Genomic DNA, 21,408 nt, shown 5'->3' on the forward strand with positions numbered 1-21,408 from the left:
GGTTTACAACATCATTCGCCTTCTTCTCTTTTTCTGTGGAAACTCCATCAAATCCAGCCAAATGCTATCTAAAATAAACAGAATCGCACAAGACTCAAAGTAGTATCCATAGTGGCTAAAAGATAATTAATTCTTGATTAAACTCAATAAGTTAAATGCAAATTCATTAGGAAAGGATAGGAAAGATACTCGCGCATCACACGCACACCCCTGTGCGGACGCACACGACCTGTTGTAAGCTTCTATAACATCATTTTAAGGCTTTTGGGGCTTATTTTGGGTAGTAAATATGGGGATGATCCTAGGAGAGTTTGAGTTGGAATTATTTGAAAGGGTTAGAAGACGGAGGCTTAGGTTTCTGGTGTACTGAGGATGGGTTTGGTAGAGTGTAGACGAATCGGATTTCCTGTCGGTAAAGAATTTATAAAAATATGATCGCGTTGTAAGTATAGCTTCTAAACCAACAGAAAATCCTTTTGTACAAACGTTTGGTTGTCACAAGTAACAAACCCCTTTGGAATTGATAACCGAAGTATTTAAACCTCGGGTCGTCTTCTCAAGGAATTGCAGGGAAGTATGGTTTATTATTGGTTATGTAAAGGTATATTTTGGGGTTTTGAAAAGGTTTGAACAAATAATTTAATTGATAAGAAAAATAAATTAATAATTAGAAAATCTCTTGGCAAGGTATGAAAACTGGAAGTCATATCCTAGTTATCCTTATCAATGGTGATGAGAATTATATTTTTGCTACCACTCAGTCAACCTCTAACTATGAAGGTAAGTTAAGTGGACAAATCAATTTAACACATAAAGTCCTAGTCAACTCCTTAAGGAAAGACTAAAGTTATAAGAATTTAAATCAATCAGCAAAGATATTAATTATCAATCACGATGAGTTTGATAACTCAAGAGTTACCAATTAATCAACCAAAGCCAATAGTAAAAAATCTAAATTATAAATAAGGAAAAGCAATCATGAGTCTGAAATACCTCAAATTATATTAATTAAGAAAATCCTAACATGAAAAGTTCATAAACAAATAAAAGAGAAAATAAATAAAAAGAACACTGAACCTGTGATTGAAGAAGATAAAAATATTCCTAAGTCCTTTAAGAGGAGTCCTAATCCTAATCCTAAGAGAGAGGAGAAAGCCTCTCTCTCTAAAAACTACATCTAAATTATGAAAAGTGTGATTTATGAATGAATGTATGTTGTATGATGTATGGATGCATTCCCCCATTTTATAGCCTCTAATTTGTGTTTTCTGGGTCGAGAACTGGGTAAAAAACAGCCCAAAAATCACTGCTGGTTCGTACAGGTCGCGGCAAAGTGACGCGGAGGCGTCGTTCACGCGTTTGCGTGGATTGAAATTCGCAGATGCGACACGGGTGGGTCATCCACGCGTTCGCATCACCTAACTTCGGAGCAACTATAGCAAATTATATATCGTTGCGAAGCCCCCCTGGATGTTAGCTTTCCAACGCAACTGAAACCGCATCATTTGGACCTCTATAGCTCAAGTTATGGTAGATTTAGTACCAAGAGGTCAGGCTAGACAGCTTTAGCAATTCCTTCAGTTCCTTGTATTCCTTCCAGTTCTACATGCTTCCTTTCCATCCTCTAAGCTATTCCTGCCCTATAATCTCTGAAATCACTTAACACACATATCAATGCATCGAATGGTAATAAGAGAGGATTAAACATAGCAAAATTAAGACCAAAGAAGCATGTTTTCAATCATAGCACAGAATCAAGAAGGAAAATGTAAAACATGCAAATCATATGAATAAGTGGGTAAAGAGTTGATAAAAACCACTCAATTGAGCACTAGAAAACCATAAATAGTAGTTTATCAAGTGTGAAGGGAGAAAGGTGTATGAATCCGAGATTCTGACAAACTAGTGAGTTCGGAATAGAAAGTCATGGATGGATGACGGTTGTGATGAGTTGGAAAGTTTGGAAATGAATGATTACGATTGATATAATGAGAATGAGTGGAAGTGTGCTATGAGAAGTGGCCTCTGAGTTTGATTATGTAATTATGATAAGTGTTGTTATCCGTCATGGGGGCTGTGGCAGTATTCCGCCTACGCTCGGATGTGAGGCTTGATGAAGAGCTTCTCACTCATTCTTAGTTGCTCCAGAGGAAGGTGGTAGGGCACGCTCTCTCGGAATATTCCCCTCTGAAAGGAGAAGGTGGTAGGGCACTCTCCCTCGGAATTTTCCTCCTGAGCATGGGTTTCTCTCTGATTGCAAGGTGGTAGGGCACTAACCCACGGAATCATGCGACAACAAGAGGAAGGTGGTTGGGCATGCTCCCTCGGAATATTCCCCTATGAAAGGAGAAGGTGGTAGGGCACTCTCCCTCAGAATTTTCCTCCTTATGCGCAATAGAGAGACTAATCCGGAAGTTGTCGACCGGATTTGCTGTCGGGTTTGGCACAGTAACCGACATGTGATATCACAGCCAATAGGACAGACATTCATCATATGCATCTTATATATGTTTGCTTGCTTTGACTACTTGAGTTTGCCTACCTGTATAATATGCATACTTGCTTCTTGAATTACTTGCTGCATACTTGAAAATTATCTGTGTTTTCCTTGCTTGTATTATCTGTGTTTGTCTGGTTTTGAGGAGGTTAGGTAGGTGATGGCGACGGGTTCGCATGGAGGATAGGTTGGTGAAGGCTGTGGGACAGCGGTGTATGGTTAGAGTAGAAAATCCTTTAAGAATAGATTATCCTTTTGATATACTAAGGTTTCAAGTTTGGTTAAGGTTTTACATATTATGCTTTATTGTTTAGACTGCTTTAAGCTTGAACATTTGTGATGGATATGGAGTCTAGGATTGCCTTTGACGTCCCGGGGTCTTATATCCTATATCACTGGGTACTGTTACCATACTGAGAACCTCCGGTTCTCATACCATATTTCTGTTGTGTTTTTCATATGCAGGTCGCGACCCACTTTGGTGAGTTGTCTGATTGGTGACAGAAGCAGAGGATTCGGGCACTTCTTTTGAGTCTTTTGATTTATTTTGAACATGTCTCTCACTTTCGCATTTTATTTTGCCTAGAGGATTATATTTGAGAGAACAAAACTTGTATAAGCTGTTTTAAATGTCTGGTTTCATATATGGTTTGTATATGACTGGCCGGCTTAAACTCCGCAAGTTGTGGCTAGATTCTTATGATATTATCTTACTATATTTTATTATATCACATCTGTTTCTTGACCTTTAAGTTAGTAGCTTCGTTAGCACGTTTTGCACTTTTCAATTCCTTTTTCGAGTTATATCCTTCATCGGGCTTCTAGATTATACTATTCTTTCTATATATATTATATGTATAAGCTTAGAACTGTCGTAACCTTTGATTAACCTTTGCTTTACGACGCGAGGTAAGGTTTAGGCTAATTGGGGTGTTACATCATCTGTGTCATTATCGTGGCAGGCTGGATACTCCGGACCCTATGCATGTCCACGAGCACGGCCGGTCAAATAATGCCGACCATGGGTGACGATCATGATTGATCTAATCCAGTTAATCTTTCCATGACCAATGTGACAATCCATAACGGTTTTTGTTGATTGGTAATCATCGGTCACGTGAGGTTTGAGCATATGAATTTGTTACTTAAATAATATTGCCTACAATGGATAAACAAAGGAAATGTAGGCATCAAGGTCCATACACATAAGTATCAGATACACTTACACTATTGCTTCAGACACACATATAAATTAAGCATCAGTGGCACATAAATCAAGTATAATTGAGTACCACATACAGATAACTTAAGCATCAGAGAAAATAGTATAAACTAAGCATTAATAGTAAAACCAAGAGTAGTATTCATAGCATAAACCAAGCATTAATAGTAACACCATAGATAGTATTCATGGATGGAAGACAGTAGAATATGGTGTGGAGTCATAGCTAGCAGAGGCAAATTTGTTTGAATCACTGTCATACATGTTCTACTCGTCATCCTTGTCATCGTCCTTAGGGTTTAATAGGTAGTCTTCATTACCAATAAATTTGTCTTCATCATTTTCTATTAGTTCTACTTGGTTCGCCTCTGGCCACTGCATGCAGGCTTCCCTGATGGTTAATCTACTTATACGCATAGCTATTTTGTTGGTGAAATCCGATCAAACTATAATTAAATAAATAATTGATTGAAAATGAGAAAGAAGGGTTGAAAAATTAAGCAATCATAATTTGAAAATTTAACGATGATATTTGGATTTAGAGAATTGTTTCGAGTGGAAAAACATAATTTTCTGCATAAAAACGCACACTGAAAATTTAACCAGTAGTACTGAATTAGATTTGTCTGGTACTGCGATTGAGAAATTAATTATGAGTGAAAAAATTAAGAAATAATAATTCATGATTTGGAAATGTAAAAATGTTTAAAACGTAAATTAAAACGCTAATCTTAAAGGTTTTGGCTCAAGGTTGGACCAAACAGACCATATAAGTGAACGGGCCCAAGTTGGGCCCAAGCCCAATATATATAAGCCCTTAACTAAGGCTATTCATCAACTAAAGTCCCATTCATTTATGTTTCATGCTGAATTGAGAGGAAAGGGAAGATGAGAGTGAAACCCTAACTCCCCAAGCATTCAAACCATCATAAATTTCTCTCCAAAGTTCCAATTGTCGCACCATTTGTGGCCACACGTCACCCATCTCATCCTCTAAGATTCTATCTAAATAGATTGGTAAGAATTTTGAATTTTCTTACCCCATCTTCGTAGTACATTCTAAATTTGAATTTAAGCTTTGGGTATTGAAAAATCTTATGATTTTGATGCTTTAGGAGTACTCTAAAATGAGTTCTAGCTGAGTTTCATCATATATTTTAATGGGTAAAAGGTAAGAACCACTTTTCTTGTGTTTTGATATTTTATGAAACCCTAGTATTGTGTGTATTATGTGAAAATAGTGTAGAGTGATGTTAGAGGCATTAGATTGATCATTGGTGAGGCTTGTAGTTGAGGCTTGGTGGAGATTCACAAGTACAAGGCTAAATTTTTACTTCCAAGAAGTACAGTTAAGTTTTATTTAAATACCATGTAATGTAATATGAAAGCCTAGACTAGATGCTCCTAGGAATAAACTTGAATTGTGTGTTTGGTTGGGATTGATGTGTGTAGTTGATGTGTTGTTAAAATTATTGATTTGGATGGTGAATTGGCATATTTATGAGTTATTGTATTAAATTGATGAATGTTGAGCCAGAGGCCGTGAATTTGAGCCGAAAGCCAAAAAAGATAAGAATGGTAAGTTGGTGAATTTATTCTATGATGATGCATGAGTTTGAATGGAAATTTTGGTATTGCGTGTGTAAGAATTGATAATGATTGTTAGAGTAGCGGAATTAAGAAATTGAGATGTAAACTAGATAAATTTTGAATTAAAATGTGTGAATGGAGTAGGTTTGAGTTTGGTTGATTGTGAATGTATGTGGATTGAAGTGGTTTGGAGTTATTTTGTTGAGTTAAAACTGTTTTGCCTTGTGAACTTTTGAAAATGTTGGTAAATTCTATTTTTGGTTAAAACTGATTTTTGACCAACTTCGGCGGGCTGTAACTCGGTCTTCGGAGTTGAAAATTTTATGAAACTAGATTTTTATGAAAATTTATTTATCGATCTTTCCAACGGTTCAAGAATGGTTGAAAATGAATTTTGTGGAAAAAGATATAAATGTTTGAAATTTGGGCTGAAAAACTGGTTTCTGCAGCATATCAATATTTTTCAAGTTATGATATGCCATGCGTACACGAACATGGGTTGCGTACGTGACTTTGTCACGCTGACGCTCATGCATGTGTGATGCATGTCATGTGTACGCAAGCGTGCCCCATTACCCAAATTTCTCGCATATGTGAGGGTGGTTTGCATACGCGACTATGCCCCCTTTTTGCACTCAAGCGTTGCATGACCATCCAGTTTTACAAAACTTAAATTTTTGAGTTTTTAACCATTTTTTTAACCTACTAAACTTTTATAAACCCTGATAAGAGTCTAGAACCAGTGTAATTAAGAATAGAGGAGTTAGAGATGAGACATAAAGAGTTGAGTTAGCGGATTGAGGGAAAATAAACAAGATGTGAAGAGATGCATGATGAGGATGAATGTGATGATGAGTGATAATTAATTATGATGATGAAGGATGATGGTGAATGAATTTAATTACTATTGAATATAAATTGAAATGAGATTGAAGGAAAGCTTGTTAATGAGATTGATAATGAAATTAATAATGGGATTGATATTGAAACTGATTTTGATTGAGATATACCTGCTTGGATAGATACAGTGGCGTTGTTCTACTTACTCTAGGTTATGGTTTGAGTCTCCCAGTATAGATGCAATAGTTCGCCCCCACTTGCTCCTGGTTGAGAATGATATATGATTTAAAACTTTATCCGAGTCACGAATTTTTCTGGATAGATACAGTGGGTCAACTCCACTTGCTCTAGATTGAGATTTGAGATTCTATTGACCCTTCATCGCAAGTTGTGACCGAACACTTTAAATTTTTGGATTCTCCCAACGAGATGAAAATAGATTGATGAATGATTATGAATATATGCATAGACTCTTGGGGATGTGAACTTAGGGACTGTCCTGGGTTCGCTATTGGACATGTCGGGTTTGGTATGATAACCGATAGATGGGACTTATCAACCATATGTATGCATATGTTTGATTAACTTGGGTTTGCTTAATTGTAACTAGTTTGCCTAATTGTATATGTTACATGATTATATGCTAATAATTACTTTATTAAATCTACTTGTGTATTACTTGATTGCATTGCTTATGTTTGCTCACCTGAGAGGTCCCTCATGTTGGTGTCGATTGACGCTGAGGGCTGGTTCTGGTTTTATTCTATTTAGAGAGCTGTGAAAAGACGGAAAATGTTGAATTAGATTTAGAATTCCCTTATTATAGTTGCCAAATTATGGATTAGAGAGAATTTAGGATGGATGTGATGATTTATGGAGTATAGGATTGCTTAGTAAAGTCCTGTTGTCTTATGCAGTATCTATTTGGCATTTTTACCGTACTTAGAACCCATAGGTCGGGGATTTTCATTCCATATATATCTTTTAATTTTTTGATGCAGGTTCTGGTGCTTAGCATAGCTGTGATTCATCTGGGAGATGATTGAAGTTTACCGGACTCCTGTTTTATATTTTGTTTAGGATCTCTCCTTTTTTTATTTTGAAAAACTTATATGTATGTAATTTCATTTTGAAAACTCATCTATAGAGGTCTTGATGTATATTTTGGGAGAGTTAGGAAATACTGTTGTCAACTGATTTTCATTACTGTAACCCTAGCCGACCTAAACTTCGCAGGTCGTGACTAGTGGCTATCATATTTTACCCTATTTTTCTGAACATGCTATATTTCGTTACGTGTATGTTTGTGCTCGCGATTTTCTTTAATTCCTTTTATATTAGGGTATTACATTATGGTATCAGAGTAGTTCGTCTACGTGAGCCTGAGGGATGGACTGCTTATGGTTCAATGCATACTCTGAATTGTGCCTGTGCTATTTAGGATATCTAATTGATATGTTTAGCATGAAGTTCATGAGTATACTTTTGGGATATTAAAACTGATAACCTTGATATCACTTGTTTTGTATGGATAAGACCCCAATGGCAACTCATAGACAGGGTCAAGGACGGAGAGAAAATGAGGATCCCACTTCTTCTGGCAGTCAAGCTGAATTCTTGGCGGTTATGACCCAACTCGTTAACACGTGCAAGCGAGCACGGCGGCTACAAACCAAGCTATGGAAAGAATGAATGAGAATGGTAACAGGCTCAGAGGAAACTTGGCTATAGGAGGTCCGATGACCTTGGCAACCTTTTTGAAAGTCAATCCCCCTATCTTTAGAGGATCAACTAATCCGACAAAAGCCGACAACTGGTTTAGAGCGATAGAAAGAGCACTGCAAGCGCAGCATGTACCTGAGGATCAATTGGTGGAACTTGCCGCTTATCAGCTAGCTAGAGAAGCACAACACAGGTGATAAGAAACTTACCATTTTTTGCAGCAAGGAAATGGGAATGAGGCAATCACCTATGAGGTTTTTAGAGAGAAATTCTATAAGAAGTACTTCCCGAATTCTGTGAGATAAGCTAAGGAATTGGAGCTACTTCAAATGATTTGACTCTGATGCTCAACTTCCCTTCCATTCTTTGTCCTTCCTCCCTTTTCTGCTATCCTCTATTGTCACGTCCTCCACCACCATCGACCTCTAGAACCCTCGCATATTCTCCAATTCTTCCAGATCCACACCGGGACCCAAATTCATTTGATCTTATATGTTCGATCCTTTTATGTTTCTCCAGAACTACCTCTAATCTGCAATACTATCACCATTCACTTGTTGATTTTCATGTTATATATATATATATATATATATATGTATGTATCCAAAACATATTGTTTTGTCTTCTCTTTCACTCGATCATGGACTTCTATAGCCTCTCAAGGAGAGAGCTTCAAACCGTCTGCAAGAAGAACAAGATTCCAGCTAATATTACCAATGTCGACATGGCTGACGCTCTCTCGACTCTTCCCTATGTAACGATTCTACTCTTTTCTTCATACTCCATTCTTTCATTTTTCTTAGATCATCTCAATTGTGTGTCATTACAAAATTTTATTGTTATTCTGTTCAATTTTGATTTTTTTAATTTCGAAATACCCTTTTGTAAATATGTAAAGAAGGAACAATCAACCAAAATTTTATTTGATTGTTTTTTGTTAAATGAATTTCTTTTTTTCGATTTGGTTCAAGTTGAAGGATTGTATGAGTTTTTGAATCCAATTAAAGCTAAAAAAGGAGCTGAAACACCGAATCATGCGTGGTGTGACTTCTAGAATCGCAATTCGAAAGAAACATGTTCAAGAAGAACCACAAAGCTCAAAGGTGGTATCTTCGCAAAGGCCTCAGCGTGGGACTAGAAGAGTAGGAAATGGTGACAAAATGATTGCATCTGAGCAAGAGAATAAAGATGCCAATGTTTTAGTCATTCCTACTTTGAGGAAAAGGACTTTTGCAGTTTCTTTGAGTAAAAAGAAGGAAGTTGAGGCAGTTGAAGATGATGAAAATAAAAACAAAGACAATGAAAAGATCATTGATTTGACCAAGACTACTGCTACTGTTTGCCTTGTTTGACGGTATGAATTGTTTAATGACGACCCTAAGTATGAAAATTGGAGTCGCCAGGGGACAGTGGCAACGATGGTCCGAGGTTTGGCAATGACAACATGTCTGGGGGTAGACCTTTTTCAAAGGCTTTTATTAAAATGACGCAATTTTAGATTTTTATACCAGAGACTCTTGTGTCTTTTTCGCACATGTGGACACTTAACTGTCATGTATGCGAATTTATGTACCTACTCAATACTTTTTGTTAGTCAATTATGTTAAAAAATCAACTAAAAACTGTTATATCTACCCAAAAAAATAAATATAAAAATATTCACTTTTAAAATTTTTAAAAATGAATTTGGGTAATTATTTTTATTTTATTTTAAAAGAAGCCTATGGAAGTATGGATATTTCGCTCAAAAAATTAGCTCACGCCAACAGCAGCATAAGCTGTAAACCTTTTTGAAGAGTTGCTTGTGATACCAAACCAAGCCTTAAGTCACGTTCATTTCAAACTTCAAACTAAGTAGAAGGATACCTGCTATGGCTTCTAATCTTCCAACTATCGCTGCCGCAACGGCAAGGTCCGCTGCCACGACGACGTCGTTTCAGGAAAAACATCACCGTTCGGTCTTCGAGCTCTCACCTAGCGTCTTCGACTCTTGCTACTTTCTACCTTCTACTCACTCTTCGATTTACGAGCCCAACGACAATGATCGTCGCAACGTAGGCCTTGAAACGCCCTCAAACAACGTCATCGCCGATGGTCCCCAAGACACCGTCGTTTCAGCGCCTAGGTGGACGTGCAACACCTGTAAGGCCCAATTCGATTCCCTCCAAGACCAGCGTTCGCATTTCAAATCTGATATTCATCGATTCAATGTGAGATTCAATAATTTCTTTAGAATTTTCAGTTTCAAAATTCACTCACAATTTTATATTCGCACTAAATATGGGTCAAATTTACCATACGCATGTTGTTTGTTGCTATAACGAAAAAAGTGATGTTCAAACATTTTTTGATTGGGGTACCTGAAATTGCAATTGTGTTATATTCTTGTTGTACTGTTCGGAATTTGTTCTCTTGTCAGTGAAAGAACTAAACTATTTAATAATTAAATATGAGGTCCTGGAAATGCAATTGTATTTATGCATGTAGCGTTTTTTCTTTTTTCTGGTGTAATGGAAATTTAATATGTTCTTTTGTAAGTTCACCATTCTAAGGTGAAGGATGTTTTATTTATTTATTCTTATGGATAGCCAAGTGAATGTTTGATGACAGGTGAAGCTGACAGTTGCGGGAAAGAATATTGTTAAGGAAGAGGATTTTGAGGTGTTGACATCTGAATTTGTCAAAGACTATGATGTTTCAAGCATATCAGGATCAGAGAGTGACAGCGACAGTGAAAATGAGTCTCAAAATCGCAATGAAGTGCGTGACAAATCAAGAGAAATTCTTAAACAAAAGCTATTTGTTGGTCTTCAATCAGGTCAAAGTGTTTCTCTCTGGAAGTGCTTGATTATGAATATGAGTGATGAGAATGGAAGTGCAGAGAACGAAGTGTGTGAGAGGTTGAAATCTCTGATTCTTGAGCCCAGGGATAATAGTCATTTGCGAATCGTACTGCTTGCATCTGGTGGACACTTTGCTGGTTGTGTCTTTGATGGTGATGCAGTTGTGGCTCACAAGACCTTTCACAGGTTAGGAAACAATTAATTCGGCTAAAATTTGAAGTAATAGTTTTTGCTTGACATGTTTGGCAGAGAGAATCTATTGCAACAGACATGCACAATGCACATGCCATTCTAACTGTTCCCATAAGGAATGTTGTACTTGGTTTTTATTTTTCCTGGATGTTGTGAATGAGTTACGCTTGAGTTAACTATCAGAAACCTAATGCTTCTTGCTGACCTGTGATGTTGGAAGCCAATATTGTAAAGCTTGCATTACCTTTCGTTTGTAGCACCCTCATTTATCACTCTTGGGAGACTTGATGCAATCTTAATTCCTTACCAAACACTGGTGTTCATTCTGTGTTCTCAACTTCTGATGTATCAGTTATCAAATTGGAGTTTTCCAGATTTAATGCTCAATTATTGATTTATGATGTTGGCTTCTTGAAATTAGAATCTTTTAGAAGGGTTTAGATGCATCATCCATTCTGTATTTCCTTCTTGAGAACAAGGAAAATGTTTAAAGCTTTCCTTTAGGCATTGCGTTTCTCCAGTGCAATGCATGGGAATGAATTCTTGTTTGGCTTAATTAGATGGACGGTAACCGAAGATTTAGAGTTAAATTGAGTCCAAGAGAAAACTATTGGCAAACATTTAAAAAGATTTAGATTTTAATAGTTTGACTTTGACATGATTTTCTATGGGCTCTTCAGAGTCATTTGATCTGTGTTCAATTCTGCCTAGTGGGACAGGGTGTAGTTGTCATTGTTATTTTAGTTGTTATTCATGTTTTAGCTTTTCTGTTAACCATTAGATAAGTTATTATTGAATAGGTACAGTAATTTATGTAAAAATGAAAATAAGTATTTTAAACCTCACCAATTCTTTCTAATATCACTAGTTCTTTTCATTGAATGAGAATTTTTGAATTATTTATTTTTTTGTTATTAATTTCTCATCATTCTTATGCAGATATGTTGTGAGGGCCAAGGCTGGAAAGAAACAATCATCAAAAGATGCTTCTGGAAGGGCTGCACATTCTGCTGGTGCTTCACTTCGTCGTCATAATGAACTTGCATTAAAAAAGGTATTATTGCATTCCTCACTTTATGCTATTAGGTGTTGTTTTGCAGTTTAATGTGGTTATTCTGAAATAGAACGAGAAAAATTGAATTTAATTAAGTCAATTTATACGACTTTGGAACAATTAGAAAATTACAAAAATGAAACTATTCGTTTTGAACAACAAAGAACGATTAATCAAGTCCGACAACGGGTTTTCTAACAAGCCTTACAAGGAGCTCTGGGAACGCTGAATAGTTGCTTGAACAACAAGTTACATTTACGTACCATCAGTGCTAATATTGGCATGTTTGGGGAAATGAAAGATATAAAATAACACATTAGTCCTTCTTCTTTAGTAAATTTAGAATACATGCATCATTTTTCTCTTCTAGAATTAACTTAAGAAGTACTCATGGTAACCATTCGTGCAGATGAAATTAGAAAATTATCCGTGAACGTATTGAACAATATAATACCGAGGTAAAGATTATAAATACTGGTACTGTACTTCAAGTAGGTGACGGTATTGCTCGTATTTATGGTCTTGATAAAGTAATGGCGGGGGAGTTAGTGGAATTTGAGGAGGGTACCATAGGGATTGCTTTAAATTTGGAATCAAATAATGTTGGTGTTGTATTAATGGGAGATGGTTTGATGATACAAGAGGGAAGCTCGGTAAAAGCAACAGGAAGAATTGCTCAGATACCAGTAAGTGAGGCTTATTTGGGTCGTGTTATAAATGCCTTGGCTAAACCAATTGACAGTCGAGGAGAAACTTCATCTTCCGAATCTCGATTAATCGAATCTCCAGCTCCCGACATTATTTCGAGACGTTCCATATATGAGCCTCTTCAAACAGGACTTATTGCTAATGATTCAATGATCCCTATAGGGCGTGGTTAATGAGAATTAATTATTGGGGACAGACAAACAGGTAAGATAGCTGTAGCTACAGATACGATTCTCAATCAATAAGGACAAAATGTAATATATGTTTATGTAGTTATTGGTCAAAAAGCATCCTCTGTGGCTCAAGTGGTGACCATTTTACAAGAAAGGGGAGCAACGGAATACACTCTTATAATAGCCGAGAGCAGATCTATTTATAGTTTATCAATTTTGAGGTTGTTGTCTGATGATTGCTGTAACCAGTGACTTAATGCTGTTTAATTCATTTTGGGATATGGGAAGCTTGTGTTAATGGACCTCTAATGATTTCAAATTAGTTCAGTGAAGTATTCGTAAAATTTACTGGATTGATTTCATTTTAATTGAATGGGTAAAGAGTGCAAGTGTTGTCTGGCATTTTCGTATATTGAAAGATTATATATCACATAATAAAGTTTAAGAGCACGAAGAATATTTTAACATTGTTATGATTCAAGGTTATTTGGCAGAACTATTGGAGTAACTAGACAACAGACAGAAAGATAATATATTACTTGTGTGTAGAACTGTAGATTGTTGTGTTACAATAGAAAAGACGAATAGAGAGTAGAGTAATAAATATAAGGCATCTATCAACTATTCTCCATTAATGCATCATCTAAACTAATAGCCACTATCTAACAACAATATCTATTCTCATAACAAACATAAAGTATATGTATAGAATGGGTACAGACTAGGTTCTTGTAATTGTAGAATGTAGAATTAAGAATTCTGAATGTCATGTTTGATTCTGTGTAGATTTATAAATTGTTATATAATGAAGTAATGTACTCAACAAATTGTTATTCCAAATATGATACTGATAATTGGCCCTAGCAGTTGTCTTTGTATGTGAAAAATGGGATTTGATTTGACTTTTAAATTAAAGCTTGTTTTGGATTGTTAAAAAATAGGAAATGAATTAGGTTTTAAAATTTCTTGGGTTTTAGTGTTTCAAAAGTCTGGTCAAATATGATGCCATTTCTCCCAATTTAACTTCAAATAGATGGACTATTTCATCCTTACTTTTGGTTTCTATCTCTCATAGAGCTCATGCCTAACAGACTGGATTGCGGGCTATTTGAGGGTAAAACGTATTTTAAAGTTATAAAATAAATAAATTAATTTCACCTTAAATGCATATTCCAAATATAAGAATTGATTCTAAAATCAATTCAACTGAAAATTTGTATGAAGAATCCTAACGTAAAATGATAAGATTTTATTTCTAGCTGTTCTGTTCAAACCAAATAAAATCATTTCCAGCTTTTAGTGATTCCATTTATGGGTCATGAATTTAACAAATTAACTCGTATTCTTCTTCCTCCAATTTGACTTTGCAATCATTCCTGTTAAAACTAAATGCAGAAAAATGCATGCTTATTTCTTATCTCATTCATGCCATACTGATATTTATTCTGGATGGGCATTCCAATATTTTAGGAAGTTCAAGAACTGCTTACTTCTTGGCGACCTTATTTTGATGCTTCCAAATGCATTTTTATAAATGCACCTTCAAGTAGTCGTCAATTGTTCTATAATGGAGAAAAATCACTCTTTTCCAATCCGCATTGTGCTATCAGAAATATTCCTTTCACTGTTCGGAGGCCTACTTTTAGGGAAGCAAAACGTGTATATAGCCAGTTGACTCAAGTATCCTTTGAAACGGATGAGAAGGAAACATTACAAAGCAACCAAGAGGGCTTAATATCAATTCCAACTGCTGTAAGAAATACAGACCTACTCTCCAGCGAAGGGGACATGATTGAGTTGGATAACAAAGATGAGGCTAAAGCTAGTTCAAGCAAAAAGGATGCACAACCTGTTTTGAGTGATGAAGAGAGTGAGAATGAGCTACCTGGCATATCAACTCCATTACATCAAGCAGCAAAATCTGGAGATGCTCACAATGTCATGGAACTCCTGGAACAGGGCTTGGATCCTTGCATTAAAGATGAAAGGGGGCGGACTCCATATATGTTGGCTAATGAGAAGGAAGTCAGAAATATTTTTAGAAGGTTCATGGCATCAAACCCTGACAAATGGGATTGGCATGCTGCAAAAGTTCCTAGTGCATTGACCAAAGAAATGGAAGAATCACAAGCTGCTAAACAGGTGATTCTGATGCTTCTAAAAAGGGTTTTAAATTTTTTTACCCCCTAAATTCAAAGGTGATTAACATGTTGTGTTTCCCATTTTGTTCTCTTTTTAGTCTTTACTTTTGGTGGCTTGCTGATAAAGATTACTTGTAGTAAAATAGAGACAGAATAAGTGTATGCAATTTTGTGTGTGTGTGCTTTTTTTTTTTTTTTTTTTTTTTTTTTTTTTTTTTTTTTTTTTTTTTTTTTTTTTTTTTTTTTTTTTTTTTTTTTTTTTTTTGTGCCCAACTTGATGCCAACAATGGCTTGTTTAGATGGTTGGAAAGATTATGATACTTGTTTAGATGGGAGAGTAGGGCTGCTTTAGTGCCTTGTTTCCCATTGCTTGTTGGTAATTCTCATCATCAGTGTGAATGATACAATTGTACTACTATTTATATTGTGTGTGTGGTTTCTTACATATATACAATGTTAATGTGCTTCATGATCCAGATTTGATGCTTAAAATCTTAATGACTTACATGCTTAAAACCCCCCAACATAACCTACGGTTTTTTGTAACCTGGCCTTTTATTGGCTAGATACCTTTCTTATTGAAACATTTTATCTGTAAAGGAGGTACCTTTGGTTGACTACTTCTGGTGTGCAGTGTGCAATGTTCTTTAATTTATCTAAAATTTTGGTTTTGATTATCATCTAGCAATAACCACCATGCCAGATTAATACTGTTGTCCCTTTGTGCTTCAACAGGCAGAAAAAGAAGCCAAGAGAAAAGCCAGAGCAAAAGAGTTAAAGAAACTAAAGAAAGCCAAAGAAAAGAGGGCACAGGTAAATCTCAACTTGTTTTGGTTACCAAACAATTCAAATGTTATGGGTCTGATTCTATTTTACAATGGTTAAGAAAATTAAAACCATTGATTTTATTTTTTTATTTAAATTTATATTTTTTTTATTTTTTTGGTATAATCTTAAATCTAAATAACTTCAGTTTGCTAGGATCTACCTGGATTGTCTTGAAATTGTTGACTGGAATATGGAAATAATACCTGTTTCTTTCTACCTCTGCCTTGAATCGTTAACAGTTACACAATAAGTTTGTAATTAAGTCTTGAGCAAGTTTGCAGGAACAAATGAGCTTTCATGATAATTGTGAAAGGAAATTTACTAATATAGTGCTTACAGTCACAAGTTGTTTTCTGTTTGTCTTGTTGCTGATGGCCCATTCAGGCCAATACCTCAGCCAGCTACAGAGTTTCAACAGACATTTTGTTGAGAAGATTTTGATTTTTCAATTAATCTGCGATCCTAACTCCCATAACTAGCAATCTAGCATACGGCATAGATACTGTTTTACTCAATTAATCTTCATTCTTCTTTTGTCGAAAAACATTGTCTTGACAAATTTTTAACAACTTATTCAGGCAGAAGCTGCGTTGCTTAAGAATGACTCGAAGGCTGCAGAGAAGCAAATGACTGCCCCAGCTTCTTCTAAGGGACAATCACAATCCAAAAGTGGTGTGAAAATATCTAAAGAGGTTAGAACGTGTTATTTGTTTATTTATTTTTAAAGCTGAAGATCTAGTCCAAGTTTATTAGCAATGTGGCTAACCATGCTACATGTTTCTGCGATAAAATGACAGTTCCATCTGAGTATTTTATTAATTATTTCGCTATAAAATGCTGATCATGAATAAACAGACATTTACTTTTTTTATTATTTCAATTCTCTTTCTATTTTAAAAGGAGGAAATAAGAAGAGCGCAGGCTGAAGAAAGAGAAAAGAGAGCAGCTGCCGCAGAGAGAAGAATAGCTGCCCTCAAAATTCAAGAGAACTGTTCAACCTCCACACATGCCATTTCAGAACCTAAAGGAGGATTAGCTGGTGAAATTTACTGTTCCTGTTGTAATTCATCACTTGCTGGTAAAGTTCCCTTCCACCGCTATAATTATAATTACTGCAGCACATCATGCATGCACGTACACAGGGAGTTCCTAGAAGATGGATGATGTGTTTTGATATTATTTTATAATTTTATGTGCAAATTTAGATTATATCCATTTTTTTCTTGAATAATGGGAAGAGAAGAAATTATTTACCTATAAATTTTCCCATAGATTATGGGCATTTGTGAGGTGTTGCTGCTTACAAACATCGATTTATGATTAGTTTTCTTATGTTATGACGTTACTTTTGGTAGCTATATAAAATTTTACGCAAAATTGCACTACATTAATTATTAAATTTAAATGAGATTTTATACTTTGAAATCAACCACATCATAGCTAATGAATAGAACAAGCAGGAGAAACACGAGGATCCTGAAGGTTCCAAGTGAGTTAAAAGGGAGGTTGAATCAAGAATCTACCTTTGAAAACAAGTTATGCTGAATTGTGGTTTCAGGAGATTATTTTTGGTTTTGTCTCGTAAGTGCATAACTAATGTGATCTGTGTCCAGTCTCTACTACAACAATGCTGAAATTTTCACTATGATCAATTTGATTACAAATACCAATACAAAAAGACTCACTCTTGTACCTTCACCTAAGCTATCTCAAGCTTAGTCACTCACGTAGGTGCTAACTCAACCTAGTTAAGGGGAACCAAGTACACTCCAAACCGACACACTCTTCGAAAGACAAAGCGCTCAACAACTCAGAAATTTTGGCTTTTGTATGCACTATTCTCTTTTGCCCGTTTTATTTCCCTAAGAAAGCTTAGTTCTAGAATAAAGAGAAGTATGAACACACACTAAAAACAGGAAAGAAGACAAGGTGTTTCATATCAGATATAATTCGAATGGTTGCCTCCTACTTTGAAACAAATCTTCTTTTATAGAGCTTGATGTCATTTCTTCTATTTGGAGAAGTTTCTTTTTTCATTCACTACCCATAACTTTCCTTTGTTCTCTAAAATTTCGATCGGCAGCTCTCCAATCAATTTGAAAGCTAATTTCCAATATGTTAATATTGAAGAGAGGAAAACTTCCCTTCTTGAGTTGAATGTGCAGCAGCTGTCCAATCTTTTATTCTTGGAATGAATATATTGCTGCCTTGATGTGTAACATCTTTTCTAATGTTGGCTTGAGATCCTCTTAATGGTATTTTCATTAATGTGATAGATATGCACATTTTCAGCTTCCTTGATTATCCTACATTGCATATCATAACAATTAGATATAATAGAAAATAGTTAATTGTGTTTGTCATAGTAAGGTATCAAATCAAATTTTGACTCAACAATCTCTCTTTTGATGACAAACATGATTAAACTTCAAATAAAGGAGAGAATGGAATGACTTTCCTTATTTCTAGCAAGCTCCCTATGTTTATGAGCTTTCATCAATCAAGAGCAATAGCACAGAGTTGTAGGACCTGAGAAAAACTTAAGCAGCAAATATAGAACAAAGAAAAGCTAGACAAAACTTAGTGCACAAGACAAGAAAATTGAGAGCTAGAGGAATTATTGATTAGCACCTGTAAATCAAATCAAAATAAAAAAAATATCATAGATAAAAAGCATAAACCAAAACCAAGGTGCATAAAAAAACCAAAAAAAGATTTAATATCTTTACTTTCTCCTTTTTTTGTCATCAAGGAGGGAGACTAAAGGTACCTGCAGCAAGGAAAGAGTTTTAGCAGTTTATAAAAGGACTGGTTATAAGTCAACACAATCATCCAAAAAAATTTTCAGAACAGGAGATAAAATTGAAAATCTCATAAAGAAAACAACAGCCGAGAGATATCTTCTAGGCATCAGAATCGGACCCCCCAGCTGAATTTCTCACTTCGTCGTCTTTCGAGAGGTAGGAAAAGTCGTTTAACTCTTTGAAGTATTGTTCCACGATGCCAATATGTTGCTTTGACTTTCTACGCTCCAACTTAAGGTCAGCTTCATCTCCGTGTTGCATCTTAGTGCGCATGATCATCAAAATAGCTAGGTTAGAGACCTCATGGAGCACATCGTTAATAATGCGAGAGACGACTTTAATCTTTTTCCCTATGGACTTCCTTTTTGGATCTGTGGGTGAGTCGGGGATCCGGAAGTCTTTTGGAAGTCTAGTGGGTTGGCTGTCAAAGTTCCTTTTCACTATACCACCTCCTTTGAAGAATGAATTATGGACTTCCACATTTTTAGTAGAGAGATCAACATTATGAAATGCAAAAATTTTTGTAAGAAATAGTGCATATGGTAGTCCATCATTCTTCTTAATTTTCACGCATTCATGCATGTGTCTCATCATAAGGTATGCAAAAGATATTGAAGTCCCTTGAATGAGAGCATACAGAACTAGAGTGTCACACAAGGTTACCCATTTTGAGGGAGAATGAATTGGGTAATAATGCGATCGAGTTGGGCATTTATGGGACCAAGAGCTTTGTGTGTTGGTGTAAATTCGGTACAGAGAAAGACTTGGCCACAGATAAAGCGAAGGGATGTGTTTAGGCTAACGTTCAAATTAGAATCCCATTTACCAGAAGTGAAAACGTTGTTTCCAGTGTCTTGATAACCTAAAGCTTCCCTAATACGGTTTTTATCTAAAACTAGAATGAGTGGACGGTAAATTAATAATAGTATATAATAAATATTAAAAATGGCTATGTTTTGTAGAATTAAATTAAATATGTGTAAATTAAAGTTAAATTTAAAAGATGTTTTGTTTAAAATAATTTGTAGTACAAAATATTTAGATGTTGGAGTTGTACAAAGTGACATTTTTATTTGGTGATTTAATTTTTGCATTTGTTTTAGTTGATGGACTTAGTCTTTTTATGTGGCGCTCGTCTTCCTTTTTCTTTATTGGTTATTGTTAGAATTGTTGCTTTCTTTTTTCTGTCGTAGGTTCTTGTGAAAGCATGTTATTTATGAATTGTTGAGTTGTATGTACTTTCTATTATGTTGTTTGTTTCATCTTTACATGTATGCTTTTCTTTCAAAGATTTGTCTTGAATTTGTATGGTTTTCTTTCTTCTTAATCTCTTGATGTAGTTTTCCAATGACATATACAATAAAAAGAATAAAAATGTGTAGATTTTTTTTTGAATAAATTATTTTTAATAAGAATAATTAAAATAGTATAAAATGAAATTACCTGTTAATATTTTTTTGACCCACTCTGTCAGATAATGTCTCAAGTGATACAAATTCAAAATAATCTTGAAAAATGTTCAAAATTGGATCTTTAATTTCTTTCACAGTTGTGAGTAAAAAATTTACTTTTATTGTATCTTTAATTGGTCTATACAGATCATTTGCATTTTTTATTTTTAAATTTTTTATAATATAAACTTTTTTCTTCTTGTAACAAATGTTTGAATTTGTTCATCATATTTCTCTTCACAATTATATGAAGATGTGTTTCTTGCAGTGTTAGTAAATCATAGTTAATAATTAGTTAAAAAGAAAAAATGAATAGCATATTAAAAGAAGTATAATTTTAACGATATTAAAATACAATTATATATAAAGTATTATAAAATAATATAAAAAGTATAAAAAGCAAAAATAATTAAAGTATTTTTTCGTATATTTAATTTATGTAAATTCAATTTAAAAATATAATAAATGTTTGTTTTGTACCTTTTCATCTAATATAATTATTTCTAAGTAAAGAAACTCTTCTTCATTTATTGGTGTTAATGTTTTTCATAGATGAACCACGCAAACTTTGATAAACTAATTGTCTTTTTGTTTGGTGATATTGTCCAATGAATAATGCTCCATTGTGTAAGTTTGAGATGTTATGTAGTTCGGAAATAAATTTTTTCGTGCTAAATTTGATGTCGAAGGAATAGTGATTAGAAACTTATATAAGTAGTTCAAATAATATGGAATTTGAATATTTGTAACGTAAAATTTATTATGATTATTAATATTATTATTACATTTGTAATATGAATGTTTATTATATTTGATGAGTTATTTATAGAAATTAACAAATTAATTATTGGAGTTATAAATTTATTGTATTGTTTATAATGGTGAGATATAATAAATATATGGATATGGATTGAATGTCTTTGTAGGTTATAAATTTTATTACAAATTTTTGTATATATTTTTTTGTTGATTTGGAAATAAGAGTTGATTTGGCAAAAATTGAGTGGTTGATTCTAATATTTTGCCAAGTAAGCGTTGTTGCTGACATGACATATTTCTCTTCACAATTATATGAAGAAGTGTTTCCTGCAGTGTTAGTAAATCATAGTTAATAATTAGTTAAAAAGGAACAATGAATAGCATATTAAAAGAAGTATAATTTTAACGATATTAAAATACAATTATATATAAAGTATTATAAAGTAATATAAAAAGTATAAAAAGCAAAAATAATTAAAATATTTTTTTGTAAATTTAATTTAAAAATATAATAAATATGTTTGTTTTGTACATTTTTATCTAATATAATCATTTCTAAGCAAAGAGACTCTTTCATTTGTGGG

At 34.4% G+C, this 21,408-nt stretch overlaps 1 protein-coding gene across 1 annotated transcript; it reads left to right on the forward strand.

Moving 5' to 3' along the window:
• Positions 1-9,652: 9,652 nt before the first annotated feature.
• LOC107478432 (uncharacterized) lies at positions 9,653-17,099 on the forward strand. Its single transcript, XM_016098571.3, has 7 exons — positions 9,653-10,081; positions 10,482-10,900; positions 11,846-11,960; positions 14,312-14,983; positions 15,718-15,795; positions 16,389-16,502; positions 16,711-17,099. Exons 1-7 carry the CDS (start codon positions 9,743-9,745, stop codon positions 16,972-16,974), a joined length of 2,001 nt encoding a protein of 666 aa, XP_015954057.1. The 5' UTR covers positions 9,653-9,742; the 3' UTR covers positions 16,975-17,099.
• Positions 17,100-21,408: the final 4,309 nt, after the last annotated feature.

Source organism: Arachis duranensis, chromosome 3, assembly GCF_000817695.3.
Source record: "Arachis duranensis cultivar V14167 chromosome 3, aradu.V14167.gnm2.J7QH, whole genome shotgun sequence".
Lineage (NCBI taxonomy): Eukaryota > Viridiplantae > Streptophyta > Magnoliopsida > Fabales > Fabaceae > Arachis > Arachis duranensis.